Source organism: Stegostoma tigrinum, chromosome 38 (genome assembly GCF_030684315.1).
Source record: "Stegostoma tigrinum isolate sSteTig4 chromosome 38, sSteTig4.hap1, whole genome shotgun sequence".
In the NCBI taxonomy this organism is placed as follows: domain Eukaryota; kingdom Metazoa; phylum Chordata; class Chondrichthyes; order Orectolobiformes; family Stegostomatidae; genus Stegostoma; species Stegostoma tigrinum.
The window spans coordinates 16,353,057-16,377,658 of NC_081391.1; the positions used below are offsets into that span (position 1 = coordinate 16,353,057).

The window sequence follows — 24,602 nt, forward strand, 5'->3', positions numbered from 1 at the left end:
ACGGACAGGTCAAGGGGGCATGATGAGGTTCGTAGGTAGGAAATGGGGGTGTGGCTTGAGGTGGGATGAGGGGATAGGTGAGAGGAAGAACAGGTGAGGGAGATGGGGAGATGTGGTTTTCAAATTCTCCTTTATGGCATGAGCAGCATGGAGCCTCAGCACCAAGGACCTGGGTTTGATTACAGCCTCGAGGAACTGTCTGTGTGGAGTTTGTACATTCTCCCTGTGCCTGCGTGGGCTTCCACTCGGTGCTCGCAGTCCTAAGATGTACGGTTAGTTGGATTGGCCCATAGTGTGCAGACTAGGTGGGATAACTATGGTAACTGTGAGGTTATAGAGAACTTAGTCTGGGCTGGACGGACCCTATCTGCACTGTAGGCATTCTATGCTTATTTATGAACTTTCAGCTTGTGAAGAAGTTTTCCGGTGGGTTTGCTTTGATTGAGGTGAGATGGAGGGGTGGGAGGAGGACAAAGTCTGTTGCTCCAGACACCTTATCTGTTTGGCTGTCTGTGATAAAATCCGATTACATTATTACTGCGTCAAACTGGGGTCTTGTGACCTCCCTCAGAAAGTGCTGTAAGCCTCATGACTCCTGTCTTCACAAATGTATCCCCGCTGCAGCCAGCTTTCCCTGTTTTGCAAAGTGTGCCTTGCAAGAACAAGTCCTTCTGGTCATTGATATTCAATATTAATATTTCAAGGAGCCCACCTTCATAACATCATCTAGATGTTTGCACAAAGTGCATCAGTTTCACTGTAAATGGCCCTTAGCGGTAGCTCTGTCGAACAAAGTCCCCCTGGTTCACAAACCACTGAGGTGCGTGAGTGTTTTACATTTCCTCCCTTTTGCAGACACGGCCCCTGCTGATGCACATCAAAACCTGACTGGCCTCTTCGTCGAGAAGCCGACATCAGTAACAACTCGCATCGGTGAGTCTGTGCATGTTTAAAGCCTGGGCAAATGGTTGGAGAGTTTGGAAGCGTTTCAAGACGTCTCCAGTGTTTGATATTGCATGCGAAGTCAAATGGCGACGTTCGGTGCGGGAATGTGTGGAATCTAGAGTTGGAAATTTAGAACCAGCTATCCGTCAGGAAGCACGACCCACCTAAGAAGCTGGTGCGAATCTTGGAAAACTGCCCTGGATGGGAGGGTGAAGGGTTGGGGAGGATTCCTCCTCGTCCTAAGTTCTCATTCAGTGTCATCTTAAGAGAGGTAAACTTTCTTGATGTGAGGCAGAGTTGGCTCAGTACGTTTCTTTGTGGGTTACAGGCCTGGAGGGGGTCACAGACCTAGAGAAGGGTGAACCCATAGTGGGATTTGACCACAAAGATCAATACCTTACAATTAAGCTGTTGCTATGTTGCCGAGGGCACTGACCACAGGGATTTTTGTTATTTTCCAAATGATTTGTTCCTGGGATGTGAATGTTGCTGGATGGACCAGCAGTTGTAGCCCAGCCCTAATTGCCCTTGCTGGTGGTGAGCTGCTGTTTGTAACCGCTGGATGCCCAGGGATGCTCAGGGAGGGCATTCCATGATTCTGACCCGGCCACACTGAAAGAATGGTGATATATTTCCAAGTCAGGTTGGTGAGTGGCTTGGAGGGGAACTTGGAGCTGATGACTTTATACCACGTATCTCCTGCCCTTGCCTTTTGAGATGGTAGAGATTGTGACTTTAGAAGGTACTGTCAGAGGAGCCTGGGTGAATTTCTGCACTGCACCTTGTGGATGGAACTACACTGTTGCTATTGAGTGTTGGGAAGATGTTGGATTGGCGGGGTTGGGGTGGGCGTTGGGCTCTGCCCAATAAGTGAGCTGCTTTTTCCTGGATGGCATTGAGCTTCTCGAGTGTTGGATTATTGGAAGTAGATGTAGGTCAGGATACAGGCAGCAGGCATCTGGGGGGGCTTAAGTTTGCAGAGTATGGGACTCTGGCCAAGATAGGAATAGTGAAATTGGGCAGGGAACGGGAGCACAGACCTGAGGGGTGAGATTACTGATGTAGAAATAAGTGATGGAGAATTTCGGGGGTTTCCACACTGTGCTCCGGGTCACATGGAATATCAAGTTTGCAGACGTAAGTTCAGGAGCTCGCAGTAGAGGAATGCCACTTTCTTCTCTGGTTGGGATTTAGCGAGCGACCCGCTGAGTGCTGGAGTAAGCCAAGAGCAAGCTGAAGGGGAGGAGGTGCCTGACCTTTTCTTGCGTTTGCTCAACAGGTCAAAGTATCTCTCTGACCGCTAAGGTTGACTCGAGCCAGCTTGTGAAGAAGCCAGCCATCAAATGGTTCAAGGGGAAATGGATGGATCTCAGCAGTAAAACTGGGAAAGTGTACCAGTTCAAGGAGCAGTATGACAGCAAGACAAAGGTGAGACACATAGCCTGTGTGATGACTCGGCTGTCAGCGTTTGCAGCACAGAAAGAGGCCACTTGCCTCTCCCCATTTATCCTGGCTTTTTCCTGCCACTGCAGTTGGTCTTTGAGCCAATCAAGACCGTTATCTCTATTGGAACAACCTTTTCTGATAATTTCTCCCAATTATGTTGATCACCAGCCCTGTATCAAAAAGATCTTAGAATCCCGACAGGGCAGAAAGAGGCCATTCAGCCCATTGTGTCCATGCAGACTCACTACAGTGAGTCCCACCGAGACTCACCCCTGTGTTTAGCACAGCCAACCCACCTGATCTGCACATCTTTGGACCATGAGAGGAAACCGGAGCACCCGGTGGAAACCCATGCAGACGCGGGGAGAAAACTGCCGACAGACAGGCCCCCGCGCTGGAATTGAACCCGAGTGCCTGGTGCGTTGGGGCTGCAGTGCTAGCTAACCACTGAAACACTGATGATGCAGTTGTAAAGGCATATACACTTGTCAGTGGAACAGCTTATTTAAGGTAGTAAACTGCCTCTCCACAGATTTATACTTATGAGATGACGATAACTAAAGTTGATAAGACCGTCGCTGGTGCTTACAGGTGTGAAGTGACCTCAAAAGATCAGTTTGACAGTGTGGCCTTTGACATCAATGTTGATGGTAAGGACTATATCTTTTTGTATTAATCCTACCCTGATTCTAGATATTTTAACTAGCCTGTTCAGGGATATATGATACATCTCAGGAGCAAGGTGAGACTTGAACCAGGGTGTACTGGCTCAAAGGTAGCGACACTACCACTACACACGAGCGCCTCTTACCCTGATTATATATAGGACTCTCAATGCTTTCAGCTTGGCTTTGTTGGAGATGCTCTCAACCCTGGGTTTAAGGACAGCAAGTTCCTGTTCATCATCAGAACTGAGCTCCAAATGCACTGCAACACCCCGGGGAGTCATGCTTGCCTGTTTTAATGGTTCTAGTAGATGCTAAAGACCCTGTGTTGCTATTTTAGAAAACAGATAGGAAAAACCATTTGGCCCATCTTGAAGTTTCCACCCTGAAAGACCTTGAGCATTTCTGCCCCCAAGCGCCGCAAGATCTGAACAGTTCTTAAGCGTTCACCTCCAATTTACGATTTGGGAGTCCATTTCATAAGGTCATACAAATCAGGAGCAGGAGTAGGCCATTCAGCCCCTCAAGTCTGCTTCAACACTCAGTAAGGTCGTGGCTGATCTGTTTGGGCCTCCAACTTTACTTCCTAACTGTCCTCAAATTCTGTGACTTCCATATTGATCAAAAATCTAGTATAACTTTGAACATATTCGATGACCCTCCTTAGAAAAGAATTCCAAAGACCAATAACCATCAGAGAGAAGAAATTCCTCCTCATCTCCATTTCAAATGGGCCGCCCCTTTTAGTTTTAAACCACGGACCCAGGTTCAAGTTTACCCTGTCTATGTGAGGATGATGGTAGCCATGACCTGGAGGTGCTCGTGTTGGACTAGGATGGACAAAGTCAGAAATCACACAACCCCAGGTTATAGTCCAACCGGTTTGTCTGAAATCGCAAGCTTTCGAAGCACTGCTCCTTCAGACTCCTCTGGACAAAGGATCAGTGCTTCGAAAGCTTGTGATTTCAGAACAACCTGTTGGACTATAACCTCATGTCGTGTGACTTCTGACTGTAAGGACAGAAGGCTTAAGTCTTAAGAAGTCTTTCACTGGTTTCACCTCTCTCTCCTTTTTCATTACAGTTTTATTTAAAGCAATATCTAAATTTTTTAATATTCCTGTTCAATCTCCAAGCAGGAAAGCACGCAGCTTTGCCCAAAACATGGAATTTTAGCGTCAGCTGACAAGAGCAAGTCGAGTGCTTCTGAAGTCTACACATTGCACTTACTTCCTGATTCAATTCGTTTGGAACCTGCCTTTTCAAATCTAAAAACGGAAAGAATTGGTGATTCTGGAAATCGGAAACAAAACTAGAAATTTCAGGAAAAATTCAGCAACTGTGGAGAGAAATCAGAGTTAACTCTGAAGAAGGGTTATCGAACCTGAAATGTTAACTCTGATTTCGCTCCACAGATGGTGCCAGACCTGCTGAGCTTTTCCAGCAATTTTGGGTTTTATTCCTGTCAAATCTATGTCGCGTGTCTCCCTGACTATCTCGCAGACCTGATTATTGATGTCATGCCTTTCTAAGTCTTCCCTCATCTCCCTGCAGCAACAGTTGAGGAGGATAACCTTCTGACAACTTTCAAGCGAACGTGAGTAGTTATTCTTTCTTTTGTTATGTCTGATGGTCAGGGCATTGCTGGCTGGGCCAACGTTGTTGCCCATCCCTAATTTCCCTTGACCTGAGTGAGCTTCTGGGACCATTTCAGAGGGGAGTTAAGGGATTAAGGCAGAGGGGGCGGAAGCAGTGTACTGAGTTGAATCATCATACTGAATGGCAGAGTAAGTTTCTTAGGGCCAGATGGCCTGCCCCTGCTCCCTATCCTACGTTTAAGGAATCAATGACATTGCTGTGGGTTTGGAGTTACATGTGGGCCAGATGAAGTAAAGATGGCAGATTTTAAATACATGGAATCCCTACAGTGTGGAGCAAGCCATTCAGCCCATTGAGCCCATACCGAGCCTCCAAAGAGCATCCCACCCAGACTCACCTCCCCCCACATCCTGTCCCTGTAACCTTCTGTTTCCCATGGCTAACCCACCGAACCCGCCTATCCCTGGACACTACAGGCAACTTAGCATGGCCAGTCCACTTAGCCTGCACATCTTTGGGCTGAGGGAGGAAACTGGAGCACCTGGAGGAAGCCCACAGACTCAGAATGAATGTGCACACTCCACACAGTTGCAAAAGGGTGGAATTGAACCCACGTCTCTGGTGCTGTGAGGCAGTAATGCCAAGCACTGAGGCACCGTGCTGCCCTGAAGGGGCAATTTTTTTACACAGCGAGTGGTTCTTGTGTGGAATGAACTTCCAGAGGAAATGGTGGATGTGGGTACAGTTACAATGTTTAAAAGACATTTAGATAAGTACATAAATAAGAAATGTTTGGATGATGATGGGCCAGGAGCAGACCGGTGGAATTAATTCAGCTTGAGATGGTCAGCATGGACTGGTTGGACCGAGTGGTCTGTTTCAGTGCTGTATGACTCCATGACAATAGTGAATCAGGTATCTTCTTACTATAATCAATAATGCCTTAATGCTTAGAAATCTATATTTTATTCATTGCTTCTCAATGTCACTGGTTGCTGTAGTGGGGTATTCCCACAGAGCTTTATGCTGGGCCTGTGGATTACAAATCACTGTCACCATCTCTCCTTTTTGGTTACCCATCCCTAAGTGCCCCTGTGGTGGTGTTTCTGATATAACTGACTACACTCAGGTTATTCAGGGGCAGGGACGAGTTATCCACATTGGTGTGGGAGCCACAGACAGTCCAAGACCATGAGAGGATAGTGGCCTTTCCTTCTGTAAAGGCCATATCTAGGTTGTAAAGGTCACTGTTGCTGATACCACCGTTTTATCTGAACATTTATCCTTTGAGCCCATTAGCCCCAAAAACTATATCTAACTCCTTTCTCGAAGATATTCAATGATTTAGTCTGAACCGATTTCAGACTATTTTATTGCACGTATTCACTGCTGTCTGGGCACAGAAATTTCTCCTCATCTCAGCCTTAAAATGTTGACCCTGTCTCCCCAGATTGTGACCCCTTATTCTACACTCCCCAGTCATTGCGACCATCTTTCCTTCATTTACTCTGTCTGGTCCTGTTAGAATTATATAGTTATCAATGAGATTCCATCTCATTCTTCTAAACTCCAGTGGTATTAGGGCCAGCCAGTGATGTCCATGTTCCGTGAGTGAATAAAACAAAATTTATCTTCTTGGACTGAATGGAATTCTTAAATTGCCCATGGTAGGATTTGGATTTGTGTTTGCTGGATTAACAACAGTTACCATGGCAGTGTTACAATTCGCTCAGGGTGTTCGGAGTTGCTGTAGCAATTGTAGCCCGGCGCTACAGGCAGTGATGGTCAAGGTTAAAGTGTTGTTTCCATCATGCAGGCTAACCAGGAACCTCTCCTGCTCTCGCCGTCTGCCATTGGTGTGCTGAAGGGTTTAACAGGTTGATACAGTACTCAACCTGGTGGGCCACATCATAAATGTGCCTTCCTTGACCACCATGTCCTGGGATGGTATTTGACCACAGGGATTCTGGCAGGCTCAATACCCCACTCTGCCACAAGAGCTTCTATAATGCAGCAGTACCCATTTGCCAATAGAGATGCCCTTTGATATCTTGCCGAAGTGAATACAGCAATAGTCATTCAGTCGTCGGGGGCTTTGTGACTGAACCTCATCCAGGACTGTCTGCAGTCACAGAGGAAGGGCCGTGGCAGTGTAGGGAACCACTGTAAATGAAGCCACACCTCCGAGAGGTGTCTTTCTCCGGAAAGATTGGAGGGAAGTGGGACTTTTTTTTCTTTCTTGTATAGAGGAGGCTGGGGGCTGACCTGAGAGAGGTTTCTAAGATGAGGAAGTGCTTTGACAGGTTAGATGTAGGGAAGCTTGTGGAGGAGACCACAACTGGGCCCATTTCACATAAGAAGTAGAAGCAGGAGTAGGCCATTTGGCCCTTCGAGCCTGCTCAGCTATTCAATATGACTCATGGCTGGTCATCCAACTCAGTCCCATCCCTGCCTTTGCCCCAGATCTTTTGATCCTTAAATCCCTAAGAACTATAAATCCTTCTTGAAAACATTCAACGTTTTGGTCTGAACTGCTTTCTGTGGCAGAGAATTCAACAGGCTCACTTCTCTCTGGGTGAAGCCCTAGAAAGCCTACCATGTATCTTTAAGCTGTGACCCCTGGCTCTGGACTCCCCATTATAACTGGTGTAAGACAATTGGTAATAAACCCAACAAGAGACTTGAGGAGAAACCTCTTCACCCAGAGAGTAGTGAAAAAGTGGCATTCACTCCCACAGGGAAAAGTAGATCAAATAGTCTAGGGAAGCTAGATAGAGCCAGGACGGAATAAGGGATGGAAGGCCGTGTGGATGGTGTAGAATGGAGAAAATGAGAAGGATGCTCCTATGGGAAAATAACACCAGCTTCAGATAAACAGAAAATTCTGTGTAAGAATTCGCACCTACAGAAGGAATGTGGAGAGCTTTACAGAGAAAAAAATTATCAGAATGTGAGTCAGAAAGATATTGATTATTAAATGAAGATGTACTAATTTGTCTTTCAGAGGTACAGCTGGAGACGATGCTGGGGAGCTGGACTTCAGTGGACTGCTGAAGAAAAGGTTAGGGTGGAGTGACTATAATCTTATAAACGTACTAACAAAATCTAAGTGTCAGTTTGAGCAGGAAGGACTGTCGCTTCTGAACTAGAGGGTGATTGTCTGAGACAGGGGACGTGATGACCCTCAGGTTAAACCCCCCACCAGTCGTGTCTTTGTGGATGACGGAGCAGCCCTATGGTCCTCAGGCACTATGGCAAATATGGTTCCATTCATTCCAGCAATATACTATAGACCCAGACCGTAGTGAAGAGCTACCGCATTGAGGCTCTCTGTTCACATTCAGGCTAGTGCAGATGCGGGCAGTTTCCTTCCTACTCTCTGCCATTTATAGGAGCAGAACGACTCATTTTCTGGATGGCTTGATCTTTCTTGTTGTTAACCAAAGGCATGACTTTTCCCCTACTAATGTACTGAGCTATTAAACCCCAACTCCTCACTTCAAGATGTAAAAAGTCATTAAAATGCATATAAACTAAACAGACTTCCCATGTGCCAAGCCTAAAATGAAACTAAACTACACCTCCCCGTACCCCACACAAAATTTGTAAGTTCAGTTGTCAGTGCTGCTCTGTTCTTAACAATGCTTGACATCACAGGCTGTTGCTATTTTTTTTCAAAAAAGAGAGGTCAAAGTTCAGGAGACTCCAAAGCAAGATGTTGACGTCTGGGAGATCCTGAAAAATGCCAAGCCCTGTGACTACGAGAAAATCGCCTTCCAATACGGCATCACCGATCTGCGCGGCATGTTGAAGAGACTGAAGAAGAAAAAGAAGGTGGAGAAGAAGAGTGAAGGTGCGTGAATCTTCGGCCATACCTAGACCTGGGGAGGGGGGGTGGGAGGGTGTGTGTGTGTGTGTGTGTGTGGAAATGGGGGAGTTTGGAACAGGAAGATGAGAAAACACAGCCACATGCAGCCCCCAACCATCACCTCAATGAAACAACCGCTCGAAGATAACAGTAGACACAGGATCCAACTGTGCCTGGCGTAGATAATTGACCCATTCAGACATTGAGTAGGTAGGGTTTGAACCCAGATCTTCTGGCACGGAGGTAGGGACACTGCCAGCACGTTCCATCCTCACTGCCTGGTGTAAACTGGACATTAATGGCCTCAAAGTGAAAATGAATTCCTTACTGCCTAATTAACATTGGGAGTGCTGTGGGCACTATTTTATAATTTGGCTGGCATCTGGAGCATCTGTCTGATTTTGGCAAAAGGCTACTGTTAATCTGGAAATTGAGGTTACGAGGTAATTGCGATAGCCATTGCCATTTTAGCACCAAACTCCACACACTCAGCCCAGTTCCATGATGGAACCTGTTAGGTTCAGTGAAAGATTTTTCACTGAATCCCCTGTGCAGCACTCAACCTGCCAATCCCTCCCCCTTTGACCCCAACATCCACCCGCCCCTGCCCTAACCCTCCACCACTGAGAGCTGACCTCCTCTCCAAATTTCCTTGTTATAGCCTCTCTGCTTGCTTCTGAGAAGCCAGCAGCTCAAATTCAATTCACAATTATGTGAGAAACATGTTGCAACTTTCTGTCTAGTCAAGGCAATGAAGAAACAGACATTTACACGCAGGAGCTGGGATTGTGTGTTTACAATACCATTTTTTTTATATAGGGAGGGGCAGGAGGCTAGTGGTAATGTCACTGGGCCAAATATCCTGAACCCTAGGGCAATATTTTAGCTCTAGATCCACATGTAAGCCAGACTGGGTAAAGATGACCAGTTTCCTTCTCTAAAGGTCATTATTGAACTAGGTGGGCTTTTTACAACAATCTCTAGAGGGATGGAGTTTAAAAACAGGGAGGTTATGCTGCAGCTGTATAGGGTGCTGGTGAGCGTATTGCGTATATAGGGCACTGTGTGCAGTTTTGGTCTGGAGAAAGGATGGACTGGCACTGTAGACGGTGCAGAGGAGGTTCACTAGGTTGATTCCAGAGTTGAGACGGTTGGTTTATGAGGAGAGATTAAGTAGACTGGGACTATACTCATTTGAATTTAGAAGAATGAGGGGTGATCTTATGGAAGCATACAATTATGAAGGGAATAGATAAGACAGAAGCAGGGAGGTTGTTTCCACTGGCACATGAAACTAGAACTAGGGGCATAGCCTCAAAATAAGGGAGGGGCAGGTTTAGGACTGAGTTGAGGAGGAACTTCACCCAAAGGGTTGTGAAGCTGTGGATTTCTGTGCCCAGTGAAGCAGTTGAGGCTACCTGCTAGAATGTTTTAAAGGCAAAGATTTTTGAGCAGTAAAGGAATTAAGGATTAAGTGCCAGGTAGGTCAGAAAGGCAAAGATCAGCCAAGATATTATTGAATGGTGAAGCAGGCTTGAGGGGCCTACTGCTGCTCCTATTTCTTATGGCCTTATGAAGTTGTAGACTTGCTCACTTCCAATTCCGGAAGTCATACCAACCATCCCAGCAAACCGAAGTGTATAAATAACAAACAGGACAGAATTTTGTCCCACAGTCCAAAGATGTGCAGGCTAGGTAGATTGGCCATGCTAAATTGCCCATAGTGTTCAGGGGTGTGTGGGTTATAGGGGGATGGGTCTGGGTCGGATGCTCCAAGGGGCGGTGTGGACTTGTTGGGCCGAAGGGCCTGTTTCCACACTGTAGGGAATCTAATCTAATCTAATCTAAACACTGATGATTCGCCAGAGGCGCACTGGCAGTGTTACCAAGCAGGGTGACGAAACATCTGCAAACGCACTGGGTCAGCAAACAAGTCTACAATCTCGTCCATAGCCCGAGCTACAAATTTTTCAAAAACCTGTGTTCAACGACACACACATGGCAGTCATTGGGTTAGTCTTTTATGGCAGATGTTTGTTTTACAAACCATTTCAATTTTCCCCATCTGCTATGGTGGAATTTGAACCCATGTCCCCATTAGCCTGGATATTGACACCATGACATTATCACCATGCCAGCACTTCTCCAAATCAACCTGGCTGAAAATGATATTTATGTTTTAACTAATTTTAATTATTGAATTTTTAAACAGACACTTATTTAACTTCTGTTTTCCGTTTTATTGGGAATTGCCTCAGCATTTGCTAAGAGGCTGGAGAGTGCGTATCAGGTGGACAAAGGTGGGAAGGTTCGAATGGCTGTAGAACTGGCAGGGCACAACCTGGATGTGAAGTGGTTTAAGAACGGGAAGGAAATCAGACCAAGTGCCAGGTAGGTCAGAAAGGCAAATCAATTTGCCACATTTGTTTGCAGCTGTAAAGTAGGAACTTGCATATGACCTTTTGTCCATTTTCTAGCCTTTCTTCTACTTTGCAAACACTTTTTTTTTGTTTACAATGTGAAAACCCTATGTCAGCATTCACCAGTCACTTTCACTGAAGGTTTCCCACCATCAGATGGCGATGTAGTGCAACTCACTGAGTTTTGTTTCACCACCTTCTGATTTCTGGCTCGAATTTTGGGCATTTTAACTGATTTCTGGTCTTCAAGATGGATGCAGCCATCAGTTTTTGTGCAGCCACCTGAGTTTGGTGTCAAGCCAAGGACAGGCACTCCGTCGGCCCTGTCTTGTTTCGGTGCAAGTACTGGACCAGCCTTCTGGCTGTCCTTCTCAGCTTTGGGTTGACATTGTATGCCTTCATTCTGGTGTCAGGCCTTCCGTTTGTGCACATGCCTCACACATGCCATTCCCAGCCCCTCTGCTGGGACCGGGAATGCGGAGAACCGTGTAGTGCAACAGTGCAGCCGGTGAACCGGTTACGTTGTGGAGTTTTGATGGACCAGCATTTGGGAACATTGGCTCCCATTTGTAGCTTCCCATTGGCCCCCATTCGGCGTGTGGTCTAATTTCTCACCTCACAGTTTGACGCCTTGCGATGCCTTTCGGTCCATCCTACAACTGCTCCCGTTGAAGCTGTGAGCCTGACGCTGCATTGGTTTGGTTTGGAAATTGGAGCAGGAGTAGGCCCTTCAGCCCATCATGCCTGTCCCACCGTTCGATAAGATCATGCTGGCTTGATTGTGAGCTCAACTCCGCTTTTCTGTTTCACACCCACTCCTTGCCACCTCCGTAACCCTTGACTCTTCTCCCCCTAGTAAAACAAAAATCTGTCTCATTTGACCTTGAATATATTCAGTGACCCAGCCTCCTCCAGTCTATGGGGAACAGAATTCCACAGGTACAAACCTCAAGGGAGGAAATTTTTTGTTTTAAATGGAGGGCTCCTCAATTTTGAATCTTTGCCACCTTGCTTTGAACTCCCTGATTAGAGCAAAAATCCTCTCAGAATCCATCCTGTCAACATCCTTCAGGACCTTATGTTTCAATAAAAGCACCTCTTATTTTCATAAACTCCAATGGGTATTAGGCCCAACTTCTCCTCATTATAAAAACCCCTCCATCCCACAAATCAGTCAAGTGAACCATCTCTGATTCTAATACAAATAAAGTCCTTTCTTAAGGAGGGAGACCAAAACTTTCTGCTGCTTTTTCATATTTACAAAAGAGAACTGTGGATGCTGGAGATCTGAAGCAAAAACAGAAATTGCTGGAGAAACTCATCTGTGGAGAGAGAAACTGAGTTAATGTTTCTGGTCCAGTGAAAAAGGAAGTTAACGTTGCTTTCTCTCCAAAGATGCTGCCTGACCTCCTGAGTTTCTCCAGCAATTTCTGTCTTTGTGTTGCTGTTTTTTCATGCTATTCTAGCTTTTCCAAGTCATAAGTTTTTAACAGTACAGTAAGAGTACATTTGGTCCATCATGTCTATACCAGCTCCCAAAAGAGGTACTCAGCTTGTCCCACTCTCCAGCTCTCTAAATTCATCCCTTTCAAATATATTTCCAGCTCTCTGTTGAAACCACCTGCAGAAACTACCTCCACCACTCTCCCAGGCAGCACATTCCAAATCCAAACAAACTCTGAGTAAAGAAGTTTCTCCTCATCTCGCTCCAAGCTGTCTTGCTGATAATCTTGAAATTGTGACGCCCTAGTTACTGACATGCCAATAAGTGGAAATATAATATCCTTTGTTACCCTGTCAAAATTATTCATCTCAATAAGGTCACCTCTGAGCCTTCTCTGCCCCAAGGGGAATTACCCCAATTTCTGTATTCTTTCTCCATTCTATTAAATTGCTTTTGCATTGTCTCTGGGGGTTTAATGTCTTTCCTTAAATAAGGTGACCAGAATTGAATGCAATACTCCAAATTTACAAAATGCATTATGTGATGGAACTATGGCTTTAAGAGGTGTATTTTGTCCTGGTTTTATTTGAAGTGAGGTTTAAGACAGGGTTATAGAGCTGCCTAATGAAAGGCCCGAAAGCAAACAGCTTGTGAGGCCTTGGATTTTTTAAAAAAAACAATAGAAGCATCCTGAAGGGGTGGGGCAAGGTCCCATAGAACCAGGTTTTTTAATTTCAGTAGCAGTTGTTGCAAGGGTCTTGAAGCTGGATTTGGAAGTTGCATTACATCTCTCCCTTCTACTCTATCTCTCTCTCTCATAGTCTCAGAATTTTCTCTTTTTCTCTTGATGTTTTTTCCCCTGGAGAAATGCCTGTGAGGCAAACTATTTTTCTGAATTTGCCTTTAGCCAAGGGTGCATTTATGTGATGTTACTACATTGGAACAGTTACTGTTTTGTGGTTAAAAATCTACTAGTCTGTTAAGTTTTCCAATAGAGTTAACTTATTCCAATTTCTTCTGCTGTATTTTAACTACAGTGTATTTTGCTTAATGTCATAGAATCCCTACAGTGTGGAAACAGGCCCTTTGGTCCAAGAAGTCCACACCGACACTAGGAGCATCCCACCCAGTCCCAAAGCCCCTATTACCCATCTAAGCTAGGCATCCCTGAACACTACGGGCAATTTACCAAGGCCAATCCACCTAACCTGCACATCTTTGGACTGTGGTAGGAAACCGGAGCACCCGGAGGAAACCCACGAACACACGGGGAGAATGTGCAAACTCCACGCAGACAGGCTGGAATCGAACCTGGGTTCCCTGGTGCTCTGAGGCAGCAGGGCTAACCACTGAGCTACCTTGCCACCCAATAATTTGTTGAGTAGTTTGAAAACGCACCTGGAATGTAACACCTTACACCTACCTATAAAATAAGAACCAGTTCGGATCTAGTCTACTTTCTGAACATATTTTGTGGGGATTTGGTTTGTTCCATAATGATTAAGACAGTCTTACCTATCTCAACCAGTGAGTCCTCAGGGCCTATAGGACTCTGCAGTCCTCCACTTCCTCTCATGCATTCCCAATTTGAATCACTCCACAATTAGTGACCGTTGAGTCTATCCTAAGATCAGGAATACTATCTTTCAACCTTGTCTGCCTCTTCCTCTCTTCCTTTAAAACGCTTCTCAATCCTTTAACTGATGAACCTGATGGTCACCTATTTTAAAGACTCTTTCTGATCTCAAATTACATTCGATAGTTGCTGCTCCAAACTGTCTTGGGACATCTTCCTCTGCCAAAGGTGCTATGCGAATGTGGGTTGTTGCTGTAGGTGAATGCTTCATAAGTGTAGCGTACTTTTCTGCTTCCAGCTTCCCAGATCCGAGCTTCTTGGAGTTGGCTGGTTTAAGGAAAATTCAGAGAGCTCTTCATTACTCGCACTCTGCGCTCTCACTCTCAAAAGGCTGATTCTCTTGCTTTTTCTGCTCCGGCAGGTTCATCTTTGAGGTCATCGGGCTGAAGAGGGTTCTGACCGTTAAGAACTGCGCGCTGGCAGATGATGCAGAGTACGAGTGTGTTGTGGGTGACGATAAGTGTGTCGCTGACCTCTTTGTCAGGGGTGAGTGGAGCTGGGTCCACTGAAATCTCGGCCTTTCAAATATCCCTTGATTTAACTGAATGTAAAAACTAGGAGCAGGAGTAGGCCATTCAGCCCCTCGGGTCTTCTCTGTCATTTAATAAAATCATGCTGACCCCATCTCGGCTTCAAATCCACTCTCCTTCACCCTCTCCATAATCCTTCAACCAATTGCTAATTAAAAACCTCCTTCGTAGATTTATTCAATGTCTCGGCATCCATCAGTCTCTAGGGCAGTAATTTCCACAGATTCACGACCCTTTGAGAAGAGTAATTCTTCTTCATTCCTGTTTTAAATCTGCCAACTCTTATCCCAAAACTACAACCTCTCATTCTAGATTGCGCCACATGAGAAACATCCTCTCTACTTCAAATTTGTCATCTTTACAATCTTATAACTTCGTTAGACATTCTCTAGTCTTTCTAAGCTCTAAACAAATATTGGCCTAAACAGCTCAATCTCTTCATTAGACAAACCTTTCATCTCTGGAATTAATCTAGTGAACCCTGTCTGAATTGCTGTGCCATAAGATCATAGATTATACAGCACAGAAACAGACCCTTCAGTCTACCTTGACTGCACCAACCAAACATGCCAATTTGACCTAATCCCATTTGCCAGCATTTGGCCTACATCTCTCTTAAACCCTTCCTACATGTGTACCGTCCAAGATGCCTTGTAAATATTGTAATTATACCAGCCTCCACTACTTCCTTTGGCAGCTCATTCTGTATACGCACCATCCTCTGTGTGGAAATGTTACTCTTCACTTCCTTTTTAAATCTTGCCCCTCTCACCCTAATCCTGTGTTCTTTAGTTTTGAACTCCCTCACTAATTAACTCATGTTAGTCCGTTTCTATTCCCAGAACCTCCTGTTGTCATCATTGTGCCCCTGGATGACCAACATGTCTTTGTGGAAGACCGGGTTGAATTCGACTGCGAGGTCTCAGAGGAAGGAGCGGTCGTAGTCTGGTGAGGATCTTTTGCTTGTCTTGTACCCGCAGCCAATTTTCTCCCCTTTCTTTCCCCAAGAGGGCCCTTCTCGATTGAAGTACCATTGCTGAACTCCTCACATTGAGTAACCATTGACCAGAAACTGAGCTGATCCAACTGCGTAAGTATTTTGTCAATAGGAGCAGGTTGGAGGCTGAGAGTTCTGTGCTGGGGGATAACTCACCTCATGTCACACCAAAGAAATATGAAGGAATGCACCCTATTTGTCCAAAAGAGTGTAGTTCCAACAACATGCAAGAAACCTGACACCAAGGCTCCCAAGGCAGCACTTTGCAAACCTACGATCACTTCTATCTAGAAGCACAAGGGCAGCAGATGCATGGGAACACCAGCGCCTCCAATTCCCCTCCAAGTCACTCACCACCCTGACTTGGAAATACCATGCCGTTCTTTCAGTGTCGCATTGTGGTCTACTGAACCGAATGGACAAGTTGTAATTGTTCGTCTATGGTTTTTGAAGGCTTCTGATAGATTTGGAATAGACATGGAGGTTATTTTTCTTTTGGGGTGGAGGAGGTTAAAGATATAATGGGGATGTTTGAAATTATAAAACATTTTGATAGACCAGATAAGGAGAAATTATTTGCACTGGCAGGGGAGGGTCAGTAACCAGAAACTGCAGTTTTCGGGTGATTTGTAAACAGAGTGGAAGGAAGCTGAGGAGAAGGGGGAACTGGAATATGAAACCTGAAAGTGAGTTGGAAACTGTTTCAACAATAGCTTCAGAGGGGGCTTTGGTAAAGACTTTGAATTAGTCCCACCCAACCACACCCTTGTAGGTCTCCATTTTGCAAGAGCTGGCAGTGACAAGATGGGTTGAATGGTTCCATTCACCGTTGCACAGTTCCCTGCATATCTGAGCTCAGCATCCACTGAGACTGTGAGCACCTGGCTGCTTTATGATATACCTTCTGTGGCCATCAGGGGACTTGAACCAGCACCGTCTGCTCCAGAGGCAGGGATGCTACTACTGCACCATCAGAGCCTATTTATTTGTTTGCCCAGGAGTGTCAGCAAGTCAGAGCCTGGCGGCTCTCCAGTGATCGTCCGTGATCCTATTCGTGATCTCCAGTGGCGGCTCTCCAGTGATCGTCCAGGTGGAGTAGTCTCAAGGAGCCGAATGGCCTAATACTCCTCCTCCTATTTCCTATTCCTCCTTATGGTCAGGGATAATGGTGAGCAATAGCAGGTATAAAGACACAAGGGATTAAGGCTTTGGTCAAGTGATGCAGAGAGATGTGAAGAAGAACTTGATTACACAGTGTTTGGTAATGACTTGGAGCACAGGTTGAAAGGAAATGGAGTCGACAGTAGAGAGGGAGTAAACATTTGGGGCCTGATGGCGGAGAATGGCATTGATTCAGTTGCTCTTCAGAGGGCCAGCATGGTGTGGAAGGACTAAATGGCCTCCTTCTGTTCCATCGTGATAACAAATTGCCTGTAAGACCGTGTAATATCCCACGGCAGGGGGCCGAACTGTATTGATGTTGGACACCAATCCATTTGGAGATGCCATGACAAATGAGGGGTGGGGGGGTGGTGCTGAAGTTGAGGGAGGGATGAGGTTGGGGTCGAGGGAGGGGTTCCCAGAGCTTATGGCGGCAATGCTCATCATCTTGTATGGATGGGTGCTCTATCATTACTGGCTTTATTTTTGTTTTAATTAGGTCAAAGAATGGGGTAGAATTGAGCCGAGATGACACTCTGAAGTATCGTATTAAGAAGAGTGGGAAGAAGCATATGTTGATCATTAACGATGCCACCAAGGAGGATGGGGGCCGCTATAAGATTTCGACTAACGGAGGGGAATCAGAAGCTGATTTGATTGTAGAAGGTAATTTACAGCAAGCTTTGCGGAGCGGGTGGGAACTTAGACCCATCCCAAACCTCAGTAAGGGGCACTCCAACATCAGTCAGTAGAGAAAGACGCAGGCATTAATGGCCTGTTGCTAGTGTTTGTCCAACATGTCATTCAAAAGAGAATAGTGGTGCAGTTTTTGTCAAAATTTGGTAAAAGTTTAGTAACGATGATGAGCATTGTAGGTATGGTTACTAAGTTTGTAGATGGCACCAAAATTGGAGGTGTATATAGAGAGATGGAATAGGATGGCACTATTTTCCCTGGAGTGTCGGAGGCTGGGGGGGGTGACGTTCTAGAGATTTATAAAACCATGAGGGGCATGGATTCAGTGAATAGCCAAGGTCTTGTCCCCAGGGTGGAGAAGTCCGAAACTAGAGGGCATAAGTTTAAGGTGAGATGGGGAAAGATTTAAAAGAAACCTAAGGGGCACCATTTTCAAGCAGAGGGTGGTGGGTATATGGAATGAGCTGCCAGAGGAATTAATGGTACAATTACAACATTTAAAAGGCATCTGGATGGGTATATGAATAGGAAGGGTTGAGAGGGATATGGGCCAAATACTGGCAAATGGGGCTGGATTAATTTAGAATATCTGGTCAGCATGGACATCTTGGACCAAAGGGTCAGTTTCCATGTGGTACAGCTCAGTGACTCTACGACTCTAAATCGTTGGTCACACTGCAAATGCATGTTATTGGTTGTGAAGTGCTGTTGGCTGTTTGGACAGTTCTTCCCTTGCCTTTGTTATGTCAATTCAGCACTGAGTCCAGAGATTGCAGTGAGAATAGATACGTCCACAGCCTCACTGGGCTACACTCAAGGTCTCGAGGCATTGAGATGGGAAGAAAGAAAGTAATTTTTTTCTTTTCCAGAGGCGAGCTTGGAATCCTCTGTCATGTACTTTTCTTTACGTGTGTGTTTCAGACAAGGTCCTGGAGGTGCTGCAGAGTTTCGCAGACCTGACACTGAAGGCCCAGGAGCAGGCAGTTTTTAAATGTGAAGTATCTGATGCGAAGGTGACAGGCAAGTGGCTGAAGAATGGAATTGAGATCGTCCCCAGCAAACGCATTCACATCACCCATAAGGGCAGGTAGGTTCTGCCATCACACCACCACCCCCCCCCCCCCTGCCCCCAACCACACAATGATCCACTTGGATTCCTGCTCCTGTCACCTCCCTGGTCACCCTCCAAATGCCATCCACAGTGTCAGGCCAGGCTCAAACCCCAACCCCAAGTCCTCAGAGTTCTCTCTAAATACACTGATCTGAGTGGCGGGCATGCCCGAAGTGAAAGGATGCCCAACAGATTCTGATTGCATCCACTTCAGTTGTTGGTATCATTGGGTTTCCCAGTTCTGTTGTGTGTACTGATCCGAGCCCTTATACTGCCACACTGCCTCATCCTTGTTCATCTCCACAGGTTTCACAAGCTGGTGATTGATGACATCACACCAGACGACGAAGCTGATTACACGTTCATTCCAGATGGTTATGCTCTCTCCATCTCTGCCAAGCTCAACTTTTTAGGTACGGACCACTTCACCAGCTCTTGTTGTATCAGACAATGCACACAAGACTATAGCTGAGTATAGATTGTATATGTCAGGCTGTGTTTGGGTGTACACAACATACAGAGGATTATAAATGGGCACATTCAATTTATACAGATTTGTAAATGGGTATATAAAATCTAAAGAGAACTGTGATTGGATACATATTCTACATGCATGACCATAAATGGATAAATACAACATGGACATGATTGTGGTTGGGTACACATAATATGTACAGGATTGCAAATGGATGTGTACAATCTATCTCAGACTGTGATTGGGTACATCAACTGTAGGGTGACACGGTGGCTCAGTGGTTAGTACTGCAGCTTCACAGCACCAGGGACCTGGATTTGATTCCACTCTCAGGCGACTGTCTGTGTGGAGTTTGCATGTTCTCCCTGTGTCTGTGTGGGTTTCCTCCCCCAGCCCAAAGATGTGCAGACTAGGTGGATAGGGCATGGAAGAAGCAAGGTTACAGAGATAGGGCAGGGGGTGTGCGTCGGGGTAGGATGTTCTTCAGAGGGTCGCTGTGGACTTAGGCTGAATGGCCTGCTCACACAATGTAGAAATTCTGTGAAATGTATAAGACTGTGAATGGGTAAATACAATCTATAATGGTTGTGTTTAGATACAACAGTGTGAACAAGACAAAGTCTAAATTTCTTTACTATCTCTAAGTGTTTGGCAGCCAACAATGTTCAGGAAATTGCAATAGTGATTTATTAAACTAAATGGATGCATGGAGTTCGGATACAGACCAATTGTTGACCAGTAGATTAGGCTTGAGGGGCTGAATGACCTCTTGTGGCTCCCAAGCTCCTATTTTGGCTTATTGACAAACAACAAACAGCAAGAAAGCTCAAAGTCTGGTTTCACTGTCCTCTTTATTTTCACTCTGTCTGTCTTCTTTTTGTGTCTTCCAGAGATCAAAATTGACTACGTACCCCGACAAGGTGATTTTTGGATATCATTATTGAATGTTGTGGTGAGGTTGTTCAATTGAAATATTCTGTTTGCATTTTTAAATTAAATGGAGTGGATCAATTAAATGAATTTTTATGTTTTGAGTAGGACTTTTCTCTGGTGATTGCATGCGAGGGCTTCTGAAACTGAGAGTCTCGTTCTCTCTCTGTCTGTCTGTCTTCCCCCAGTTTTTGTTTCTGTTTCTCTTATTTGCTGCTTTCTTTTCTGACTTTCCATTTTCATGTTTCCTCGATGAGATCTGGCTTTCCTCTGTTTCAGCCCATTTTTTAAAAAAACGTGTATTTTTTTCACACACAGAGCCTCCTAAGATCCACCTTGACTGCACAGGCAGCGTGGTTTCCCAGAATACCATAGTGGTGGTCGCTGGGAATAAGATCCGATTGGACGTTGACGCCAGCGGGGAGCCTCCTCCCACTATTACTTGGTACAAGGCCGACCAGGTAAATATTGCCAGTTGCTCCCTCAGTTGTTCTTGGGACAACTAATTACTTTGTTTGTAACTGACCTTTTCATTCAGCGTGCTCCGGACACACAGCCTCTGGTATTCCTAATGCCTGGACCCTCCAGATCTCAGCCCCAACTCCCCTTCGGGACCCCGCAGACACCCTCCCCAGGGATTTTCCAGACAGATGGATGAAAGTGCAGATGATAGCCATTCAACTCATTGTGCCTGCACCAGATCTACTATCCATTCCAGAACCACTGTCTGATCTGGATCTGTTATCTAGTGCGGATCTATTATCCAGTCCAAACCTATTATCTAATCCAGATCTACTATCTGGTCTGGATCTATTATCTAATCTGGATCCACTGTCTAATCCAGATTGATTATTGAATCAGGATCGATTATTCCGTCCAGATCTAATATCTAATCCAGATGAAATATTCAGTCCAGATCTACTCTCTAATCCAGATCTCCTGCCTTCTCCCCATATCCCTACACATCGTCACTATCCACAAAAACCATCTGAAACCCTTTTGAATGCCTCAGTTGAACCTGTCTCCACCACATCTTCAGGCAGTGTGAGCTATACCCGAACTATTCATTATATGAAGAAGGTTTTTCAACTTCGCTTTAAAAGTTTGATTACAACAGGATTTGAACCTGCAATCCTCAAATGGCACCTTGATTAACACCATATTCAGTAGGCCACGTGACTGTCTCCTGGGTGCTCCAGTGCCTTCCAAGCTACTGAAATCTGACAGTTTTGACATCCTGTGGGGACTGCCAGGTGTGTGACTTGTTGAAGTATCTGCATTCCCATAACAATCCATCTGTATCCCAGGGCATCCTGAAGCATTATGCAGCCAGTGAAACTATGACAGAATAAAGGGCAACCAATTTTCTAGCAGAAAGCTGTCTCTAAACAACAGTGTGATAATCACCAGGTCATCCATTTTTACTGATTTTGCTTGAGGATGAACTTTGGCCACCAGTAAGAACTACCCTGCCCTTTTTCAACATGGTGCCTTGTATACCCAAGGAAAGGGAGGGTGGACTCAGTTTAATGTTGTTGTTTAAAATGCACTACCTTCAACTGTGCTGTACTCCCTCGTTACTAAGACTGTAGCTGTCAGCCTAGATTTCATAACAAGGTTTCTAGACTGGGACTTGAATCATGGAAGAGGAGTAGGCTAGTTGGTCCTTCAAGTCTGCTCCATCTTTCATGTAATGGTGAGCACGCTGGTTTTTGGGGCGGCACGGTGCCTCAGTGGTTAGCACTGCAGCCTCACAGCACCAGGGACCCGTGTCCGATTCCAGCCTCAGGCAACTGTCTGCACAGAGCTTACACGTTCTTCCCGTGTCTGCTCGGCTTTGCTCTGCTTTCCTCCCCCAGTCCAAAGATGTGCAGGCTAGGTGGATTGACAATGCTAAATTGCCCATAGTGTTCAGGGGTATGTGGGTTTTAGGGGGAATGGGTCTGAGTGGGATGCTCCAAGGATCAGTGTAGACTTGTTGGGCTGAAGGGCCTGTTTCCACGCTGTAGGGATTCTGTGATCGTGGCTGATCATCTCTCTTCCAATGTTTCCCTGTTCATGATATCTCCCTTTTGCTCTGATCCCTAAGGCCCGAAGAATTATATCTGACTTCTTCCAGAAAATGTGCAGTGTTTTGGCACACCACTCTGTGTCTCAGTCCTAAATGGCCTACCCTGTATCTTTAGACTGTGAGCCCTGGTTCTGGACTCCTCAGTCATTAGGACTATCCTATGTGCATTTTACCCTGACTAGTCTTGTTAGAATTTTATAGATGTCGTGCCCATTCTAAACTCCAGTGAACATAATCCTAACTGATTCAATCTCCCTGAAGAGTGAAGCGTGGCAGATGGAATTTAAATTGGATAAATGCGAAGTATTGCATTTTGGTAAAACAAACAAGGGCAGTTCTTTTACAGTTAAAAGTTGGGCCCAGGGTAGTGTTGAAGGACAGAGGCTCAGGGATTCAGGTACTTATTTCTTTGAAGTTTCCATCACATGTAGACAGGATGGTTAAGTAGGCATTTAACACGCTTGCCTTCATTGCTCAGACCTTTGAGTTTAGGAGTTGGGACATCCTGTTGAGGTTGTACGGGATGTTGGCAAGGCCTCTTCTGGAGTACAGTGTCCAGTTCTGGTCACCCTGGTTATAAGGAAAATATCATTAAGTTGAAGCTGGTTCAGAAGAGATCTACAAGGATGTCACCGGAAGCATTGAGGGGTGACCTTATAGATGTCTATAAAATCATGAGGGGTATAGATAAGGTGAAAGGCAGGTGACCTTTCCCAAGGATGAGGGATTTCAAGGCTAGGGAGCATATTTTTACAGTGAGAGGAGAAAAATATTAAAAAGACATGAGGGGCAATTAATTTACACAGAGTGGTTCATGTGTGGAATGAACTTTGAGAGGAAGTGGTGGACGCTGGTATAGTTACACTATTTAAAAGGTGTTTGGATAAGCATGTGAATAAGAAATGTTTGGAGGGAGAGGGGCCAAGTGCAGGCAGGTGGACTAAGTCAGTTTGGGATTATGGTTGGCATGGACTGATTGGACCAAAGGGCCTCTTTCCATGCTGTATGACTAATGGAACCCCGACAGTATGGAAGCAGGCCATTAGGGTCGACAAGTCCACACTGCCTGTCCAAAGAGTGTCCCATCCCCATCCCCATCCCCATCCCCATCCCCATCCCCATCCCCAGTAACCCTACGTTTCCTATGGCTAATTCATCTACCTTATATGCCCCTCAACACTATGGGTAATTTATTATGGCCAATCCACCTAACCTGCGCAGCTTTGGACTGTGGGAGGAAACCAGAACACCCAGAGGAAATCCGTGCAGACATGGGAAGAATGTGCAAATTCCACACAGATAGTCACCTGACTCTAGAATTGAACCCAGGTCCCTGGCACTCTGAGGCAGCAATGCTAACCATTGAGCCACTGTGCTACCCCAGAGGTAGCACTGCTGCCTCACAGTGTGAGGGACCTGGGTTCGATTCCAGCCTCTGGCGACAGTCTGTTTAGAGTTTATACATTCTCCCTGTGTCTGCATGGGTTTCTTTTGGGTGCTCTGCTTTCCTCCCATAGTACAAAGATGTGCATGTTAAGGTGGATTGGCCATTGTAAGTTGCCCATAGTGTCTAGGGTGGGAAATGCCGAGATAGGGTAGGGGATGGGATGCTCTTTGGGGTAGGGGGTTCAGTGTGGACTTGATGGGCAGAATGGCCTACTTCAACGCTGTAGGGATTCTATGATTAAGCTGACAAAGTGGTGGAATCGAAGACAGTATCTTTGTTTGTTAACTTCACATTTAGGAACTCAAGGAGGTAGAAGGACGCCTACGTATTGAGACAAAGAACAACATCAGCAGTTTGGTGTTGGAGGAGGCCCTGAGAGGGGATGAGGCAAAGTACAGCATTGTGGTGCAGAACCCAGCGGGTGAAGATAAGGCTCTCCTCTTCATCAAAGTTGTTGGTAAGTCTCTGAGGGATGGGTGGTGTGGTAGAAGCAAATGCATGGGACTTAGGGCAAGAGGAACAAAAGTTCTGAACAAAAAAGAGAGGAGCAGTGGGCTACCACTAATCTGGTCTTTGAAGAAAAGATTCCTGATGGAAGTCCGAATGCCAAAAATATTTCCTCACTTGTGCAGACATCGAGGTGTTAATTCTTGAGGTAATCAGGGCACGTAGGAAAACATTTGAATGAGAAAGGAAACTTCTAATTATTTTCAGGGTAATTGGTCTGTAATCATCTCTTTCCTTATTTATACACTTGTGGGCAAAGTCAGAAGGTTGTAGTCCAACAGGTTTATTTGAAATCACAAGCTGTTGGAGTGGACTTCACGTGATAAAGGAGCAGGCCTCCGAAAGTTTGTGATTTCAAATAAACCTGCTGGATATAACCTGGTTAACAAAGTGTGGAGCTGGATGGCTGCAGTTCCCATTATCTCTGGATATAACCTGGTGTCATGTGACTTCTGACTTTGTCTACCCCAGTCCAACCCAAGACTTCCACATCATGTAAGCATTTGTGGAGTTTTGGGTGTCTTCGGTGAGTCCGCATTTTGTTGTCCAGTCCCTATTTGTCTGTGAGAAAATGACAATGAGTCACCTTCTTGAACCTTATATGGTGTAAGATTATCCAAAATGCTGTCATCCAGCCAATCCATCACCATTTGAT

General features: G+C 45.5%; 1 protein-coding gene across 2 annotated transcripts in view; it reads left to right on the forward strand.

Annotated features, from left to right (window-relative positions):
• mybpc2a (myosin binding protein Ca) overlaps positions 1 to 24,602 on the forward strand; it is a 78,268-nt gene that overhangs the window by 22,394 nt on the left and 31,272 nt on the right. For both annotated transcript variants that reach the window (XM_048521439.2, XM_048521438.2), the window contains exons 6-20: positions 856 to 933; positions 2,225 to 2,373; positions 2,924 to 3,041; positions 4,610 to 4,652; positions 7,659 to 7,715; positions 8,338 to 8,507; positions 10,781 to 10,913; positions 14,384 to 14,508; positions 15,395 to 15,500; positions 17,210 to 17,376; positions 18,328 to 18,493; positions 18,824 to 18,930; positions 19,883 to 19,912; positions 20,241 to 20,383; positions 23,738 to 23,897. In XM_048521439.2, the coding sequence (XP_048377396.1) occupies positions 856 to 933; positions 2,225 to 2,373; positions 2,924 to 3,041; positions 4,610 to 4,652; positions 7,659 to 7,715; positions 8,338 to 8,507; positions 10,781 to 10,913; positions 14,384 to 14,508; positions 15,395 to 15,500; positions 17,210 to 17,376; positions 18,328 to 18,493; positions 18,824 to 18,930; positions 19,883 to 19,912; positions 20,241 to 20,383; positions 23,738 to 23,897 (1,752 nt within the window). The remainder of the gene's footprint in view (positions 1 to 855; positions 934 to 2,224; positions 2,374 to 2,923; positions 3,042 to 4,609; positions 4,653 to 7,658; positions 7,716 to 8,337; positions 8,508 to 10,780; positions 10,914 to 14,383; positions 14,509 to 15,394; positions 15,501 to 17,209; positions 17,377 to 18,327; positions 18,494 to 18,823; positions 18,931 to 19,882; positions 19,913 to 20,240; positions 20,384 to 23,737; positions 23,898 to 24,602) is intronic.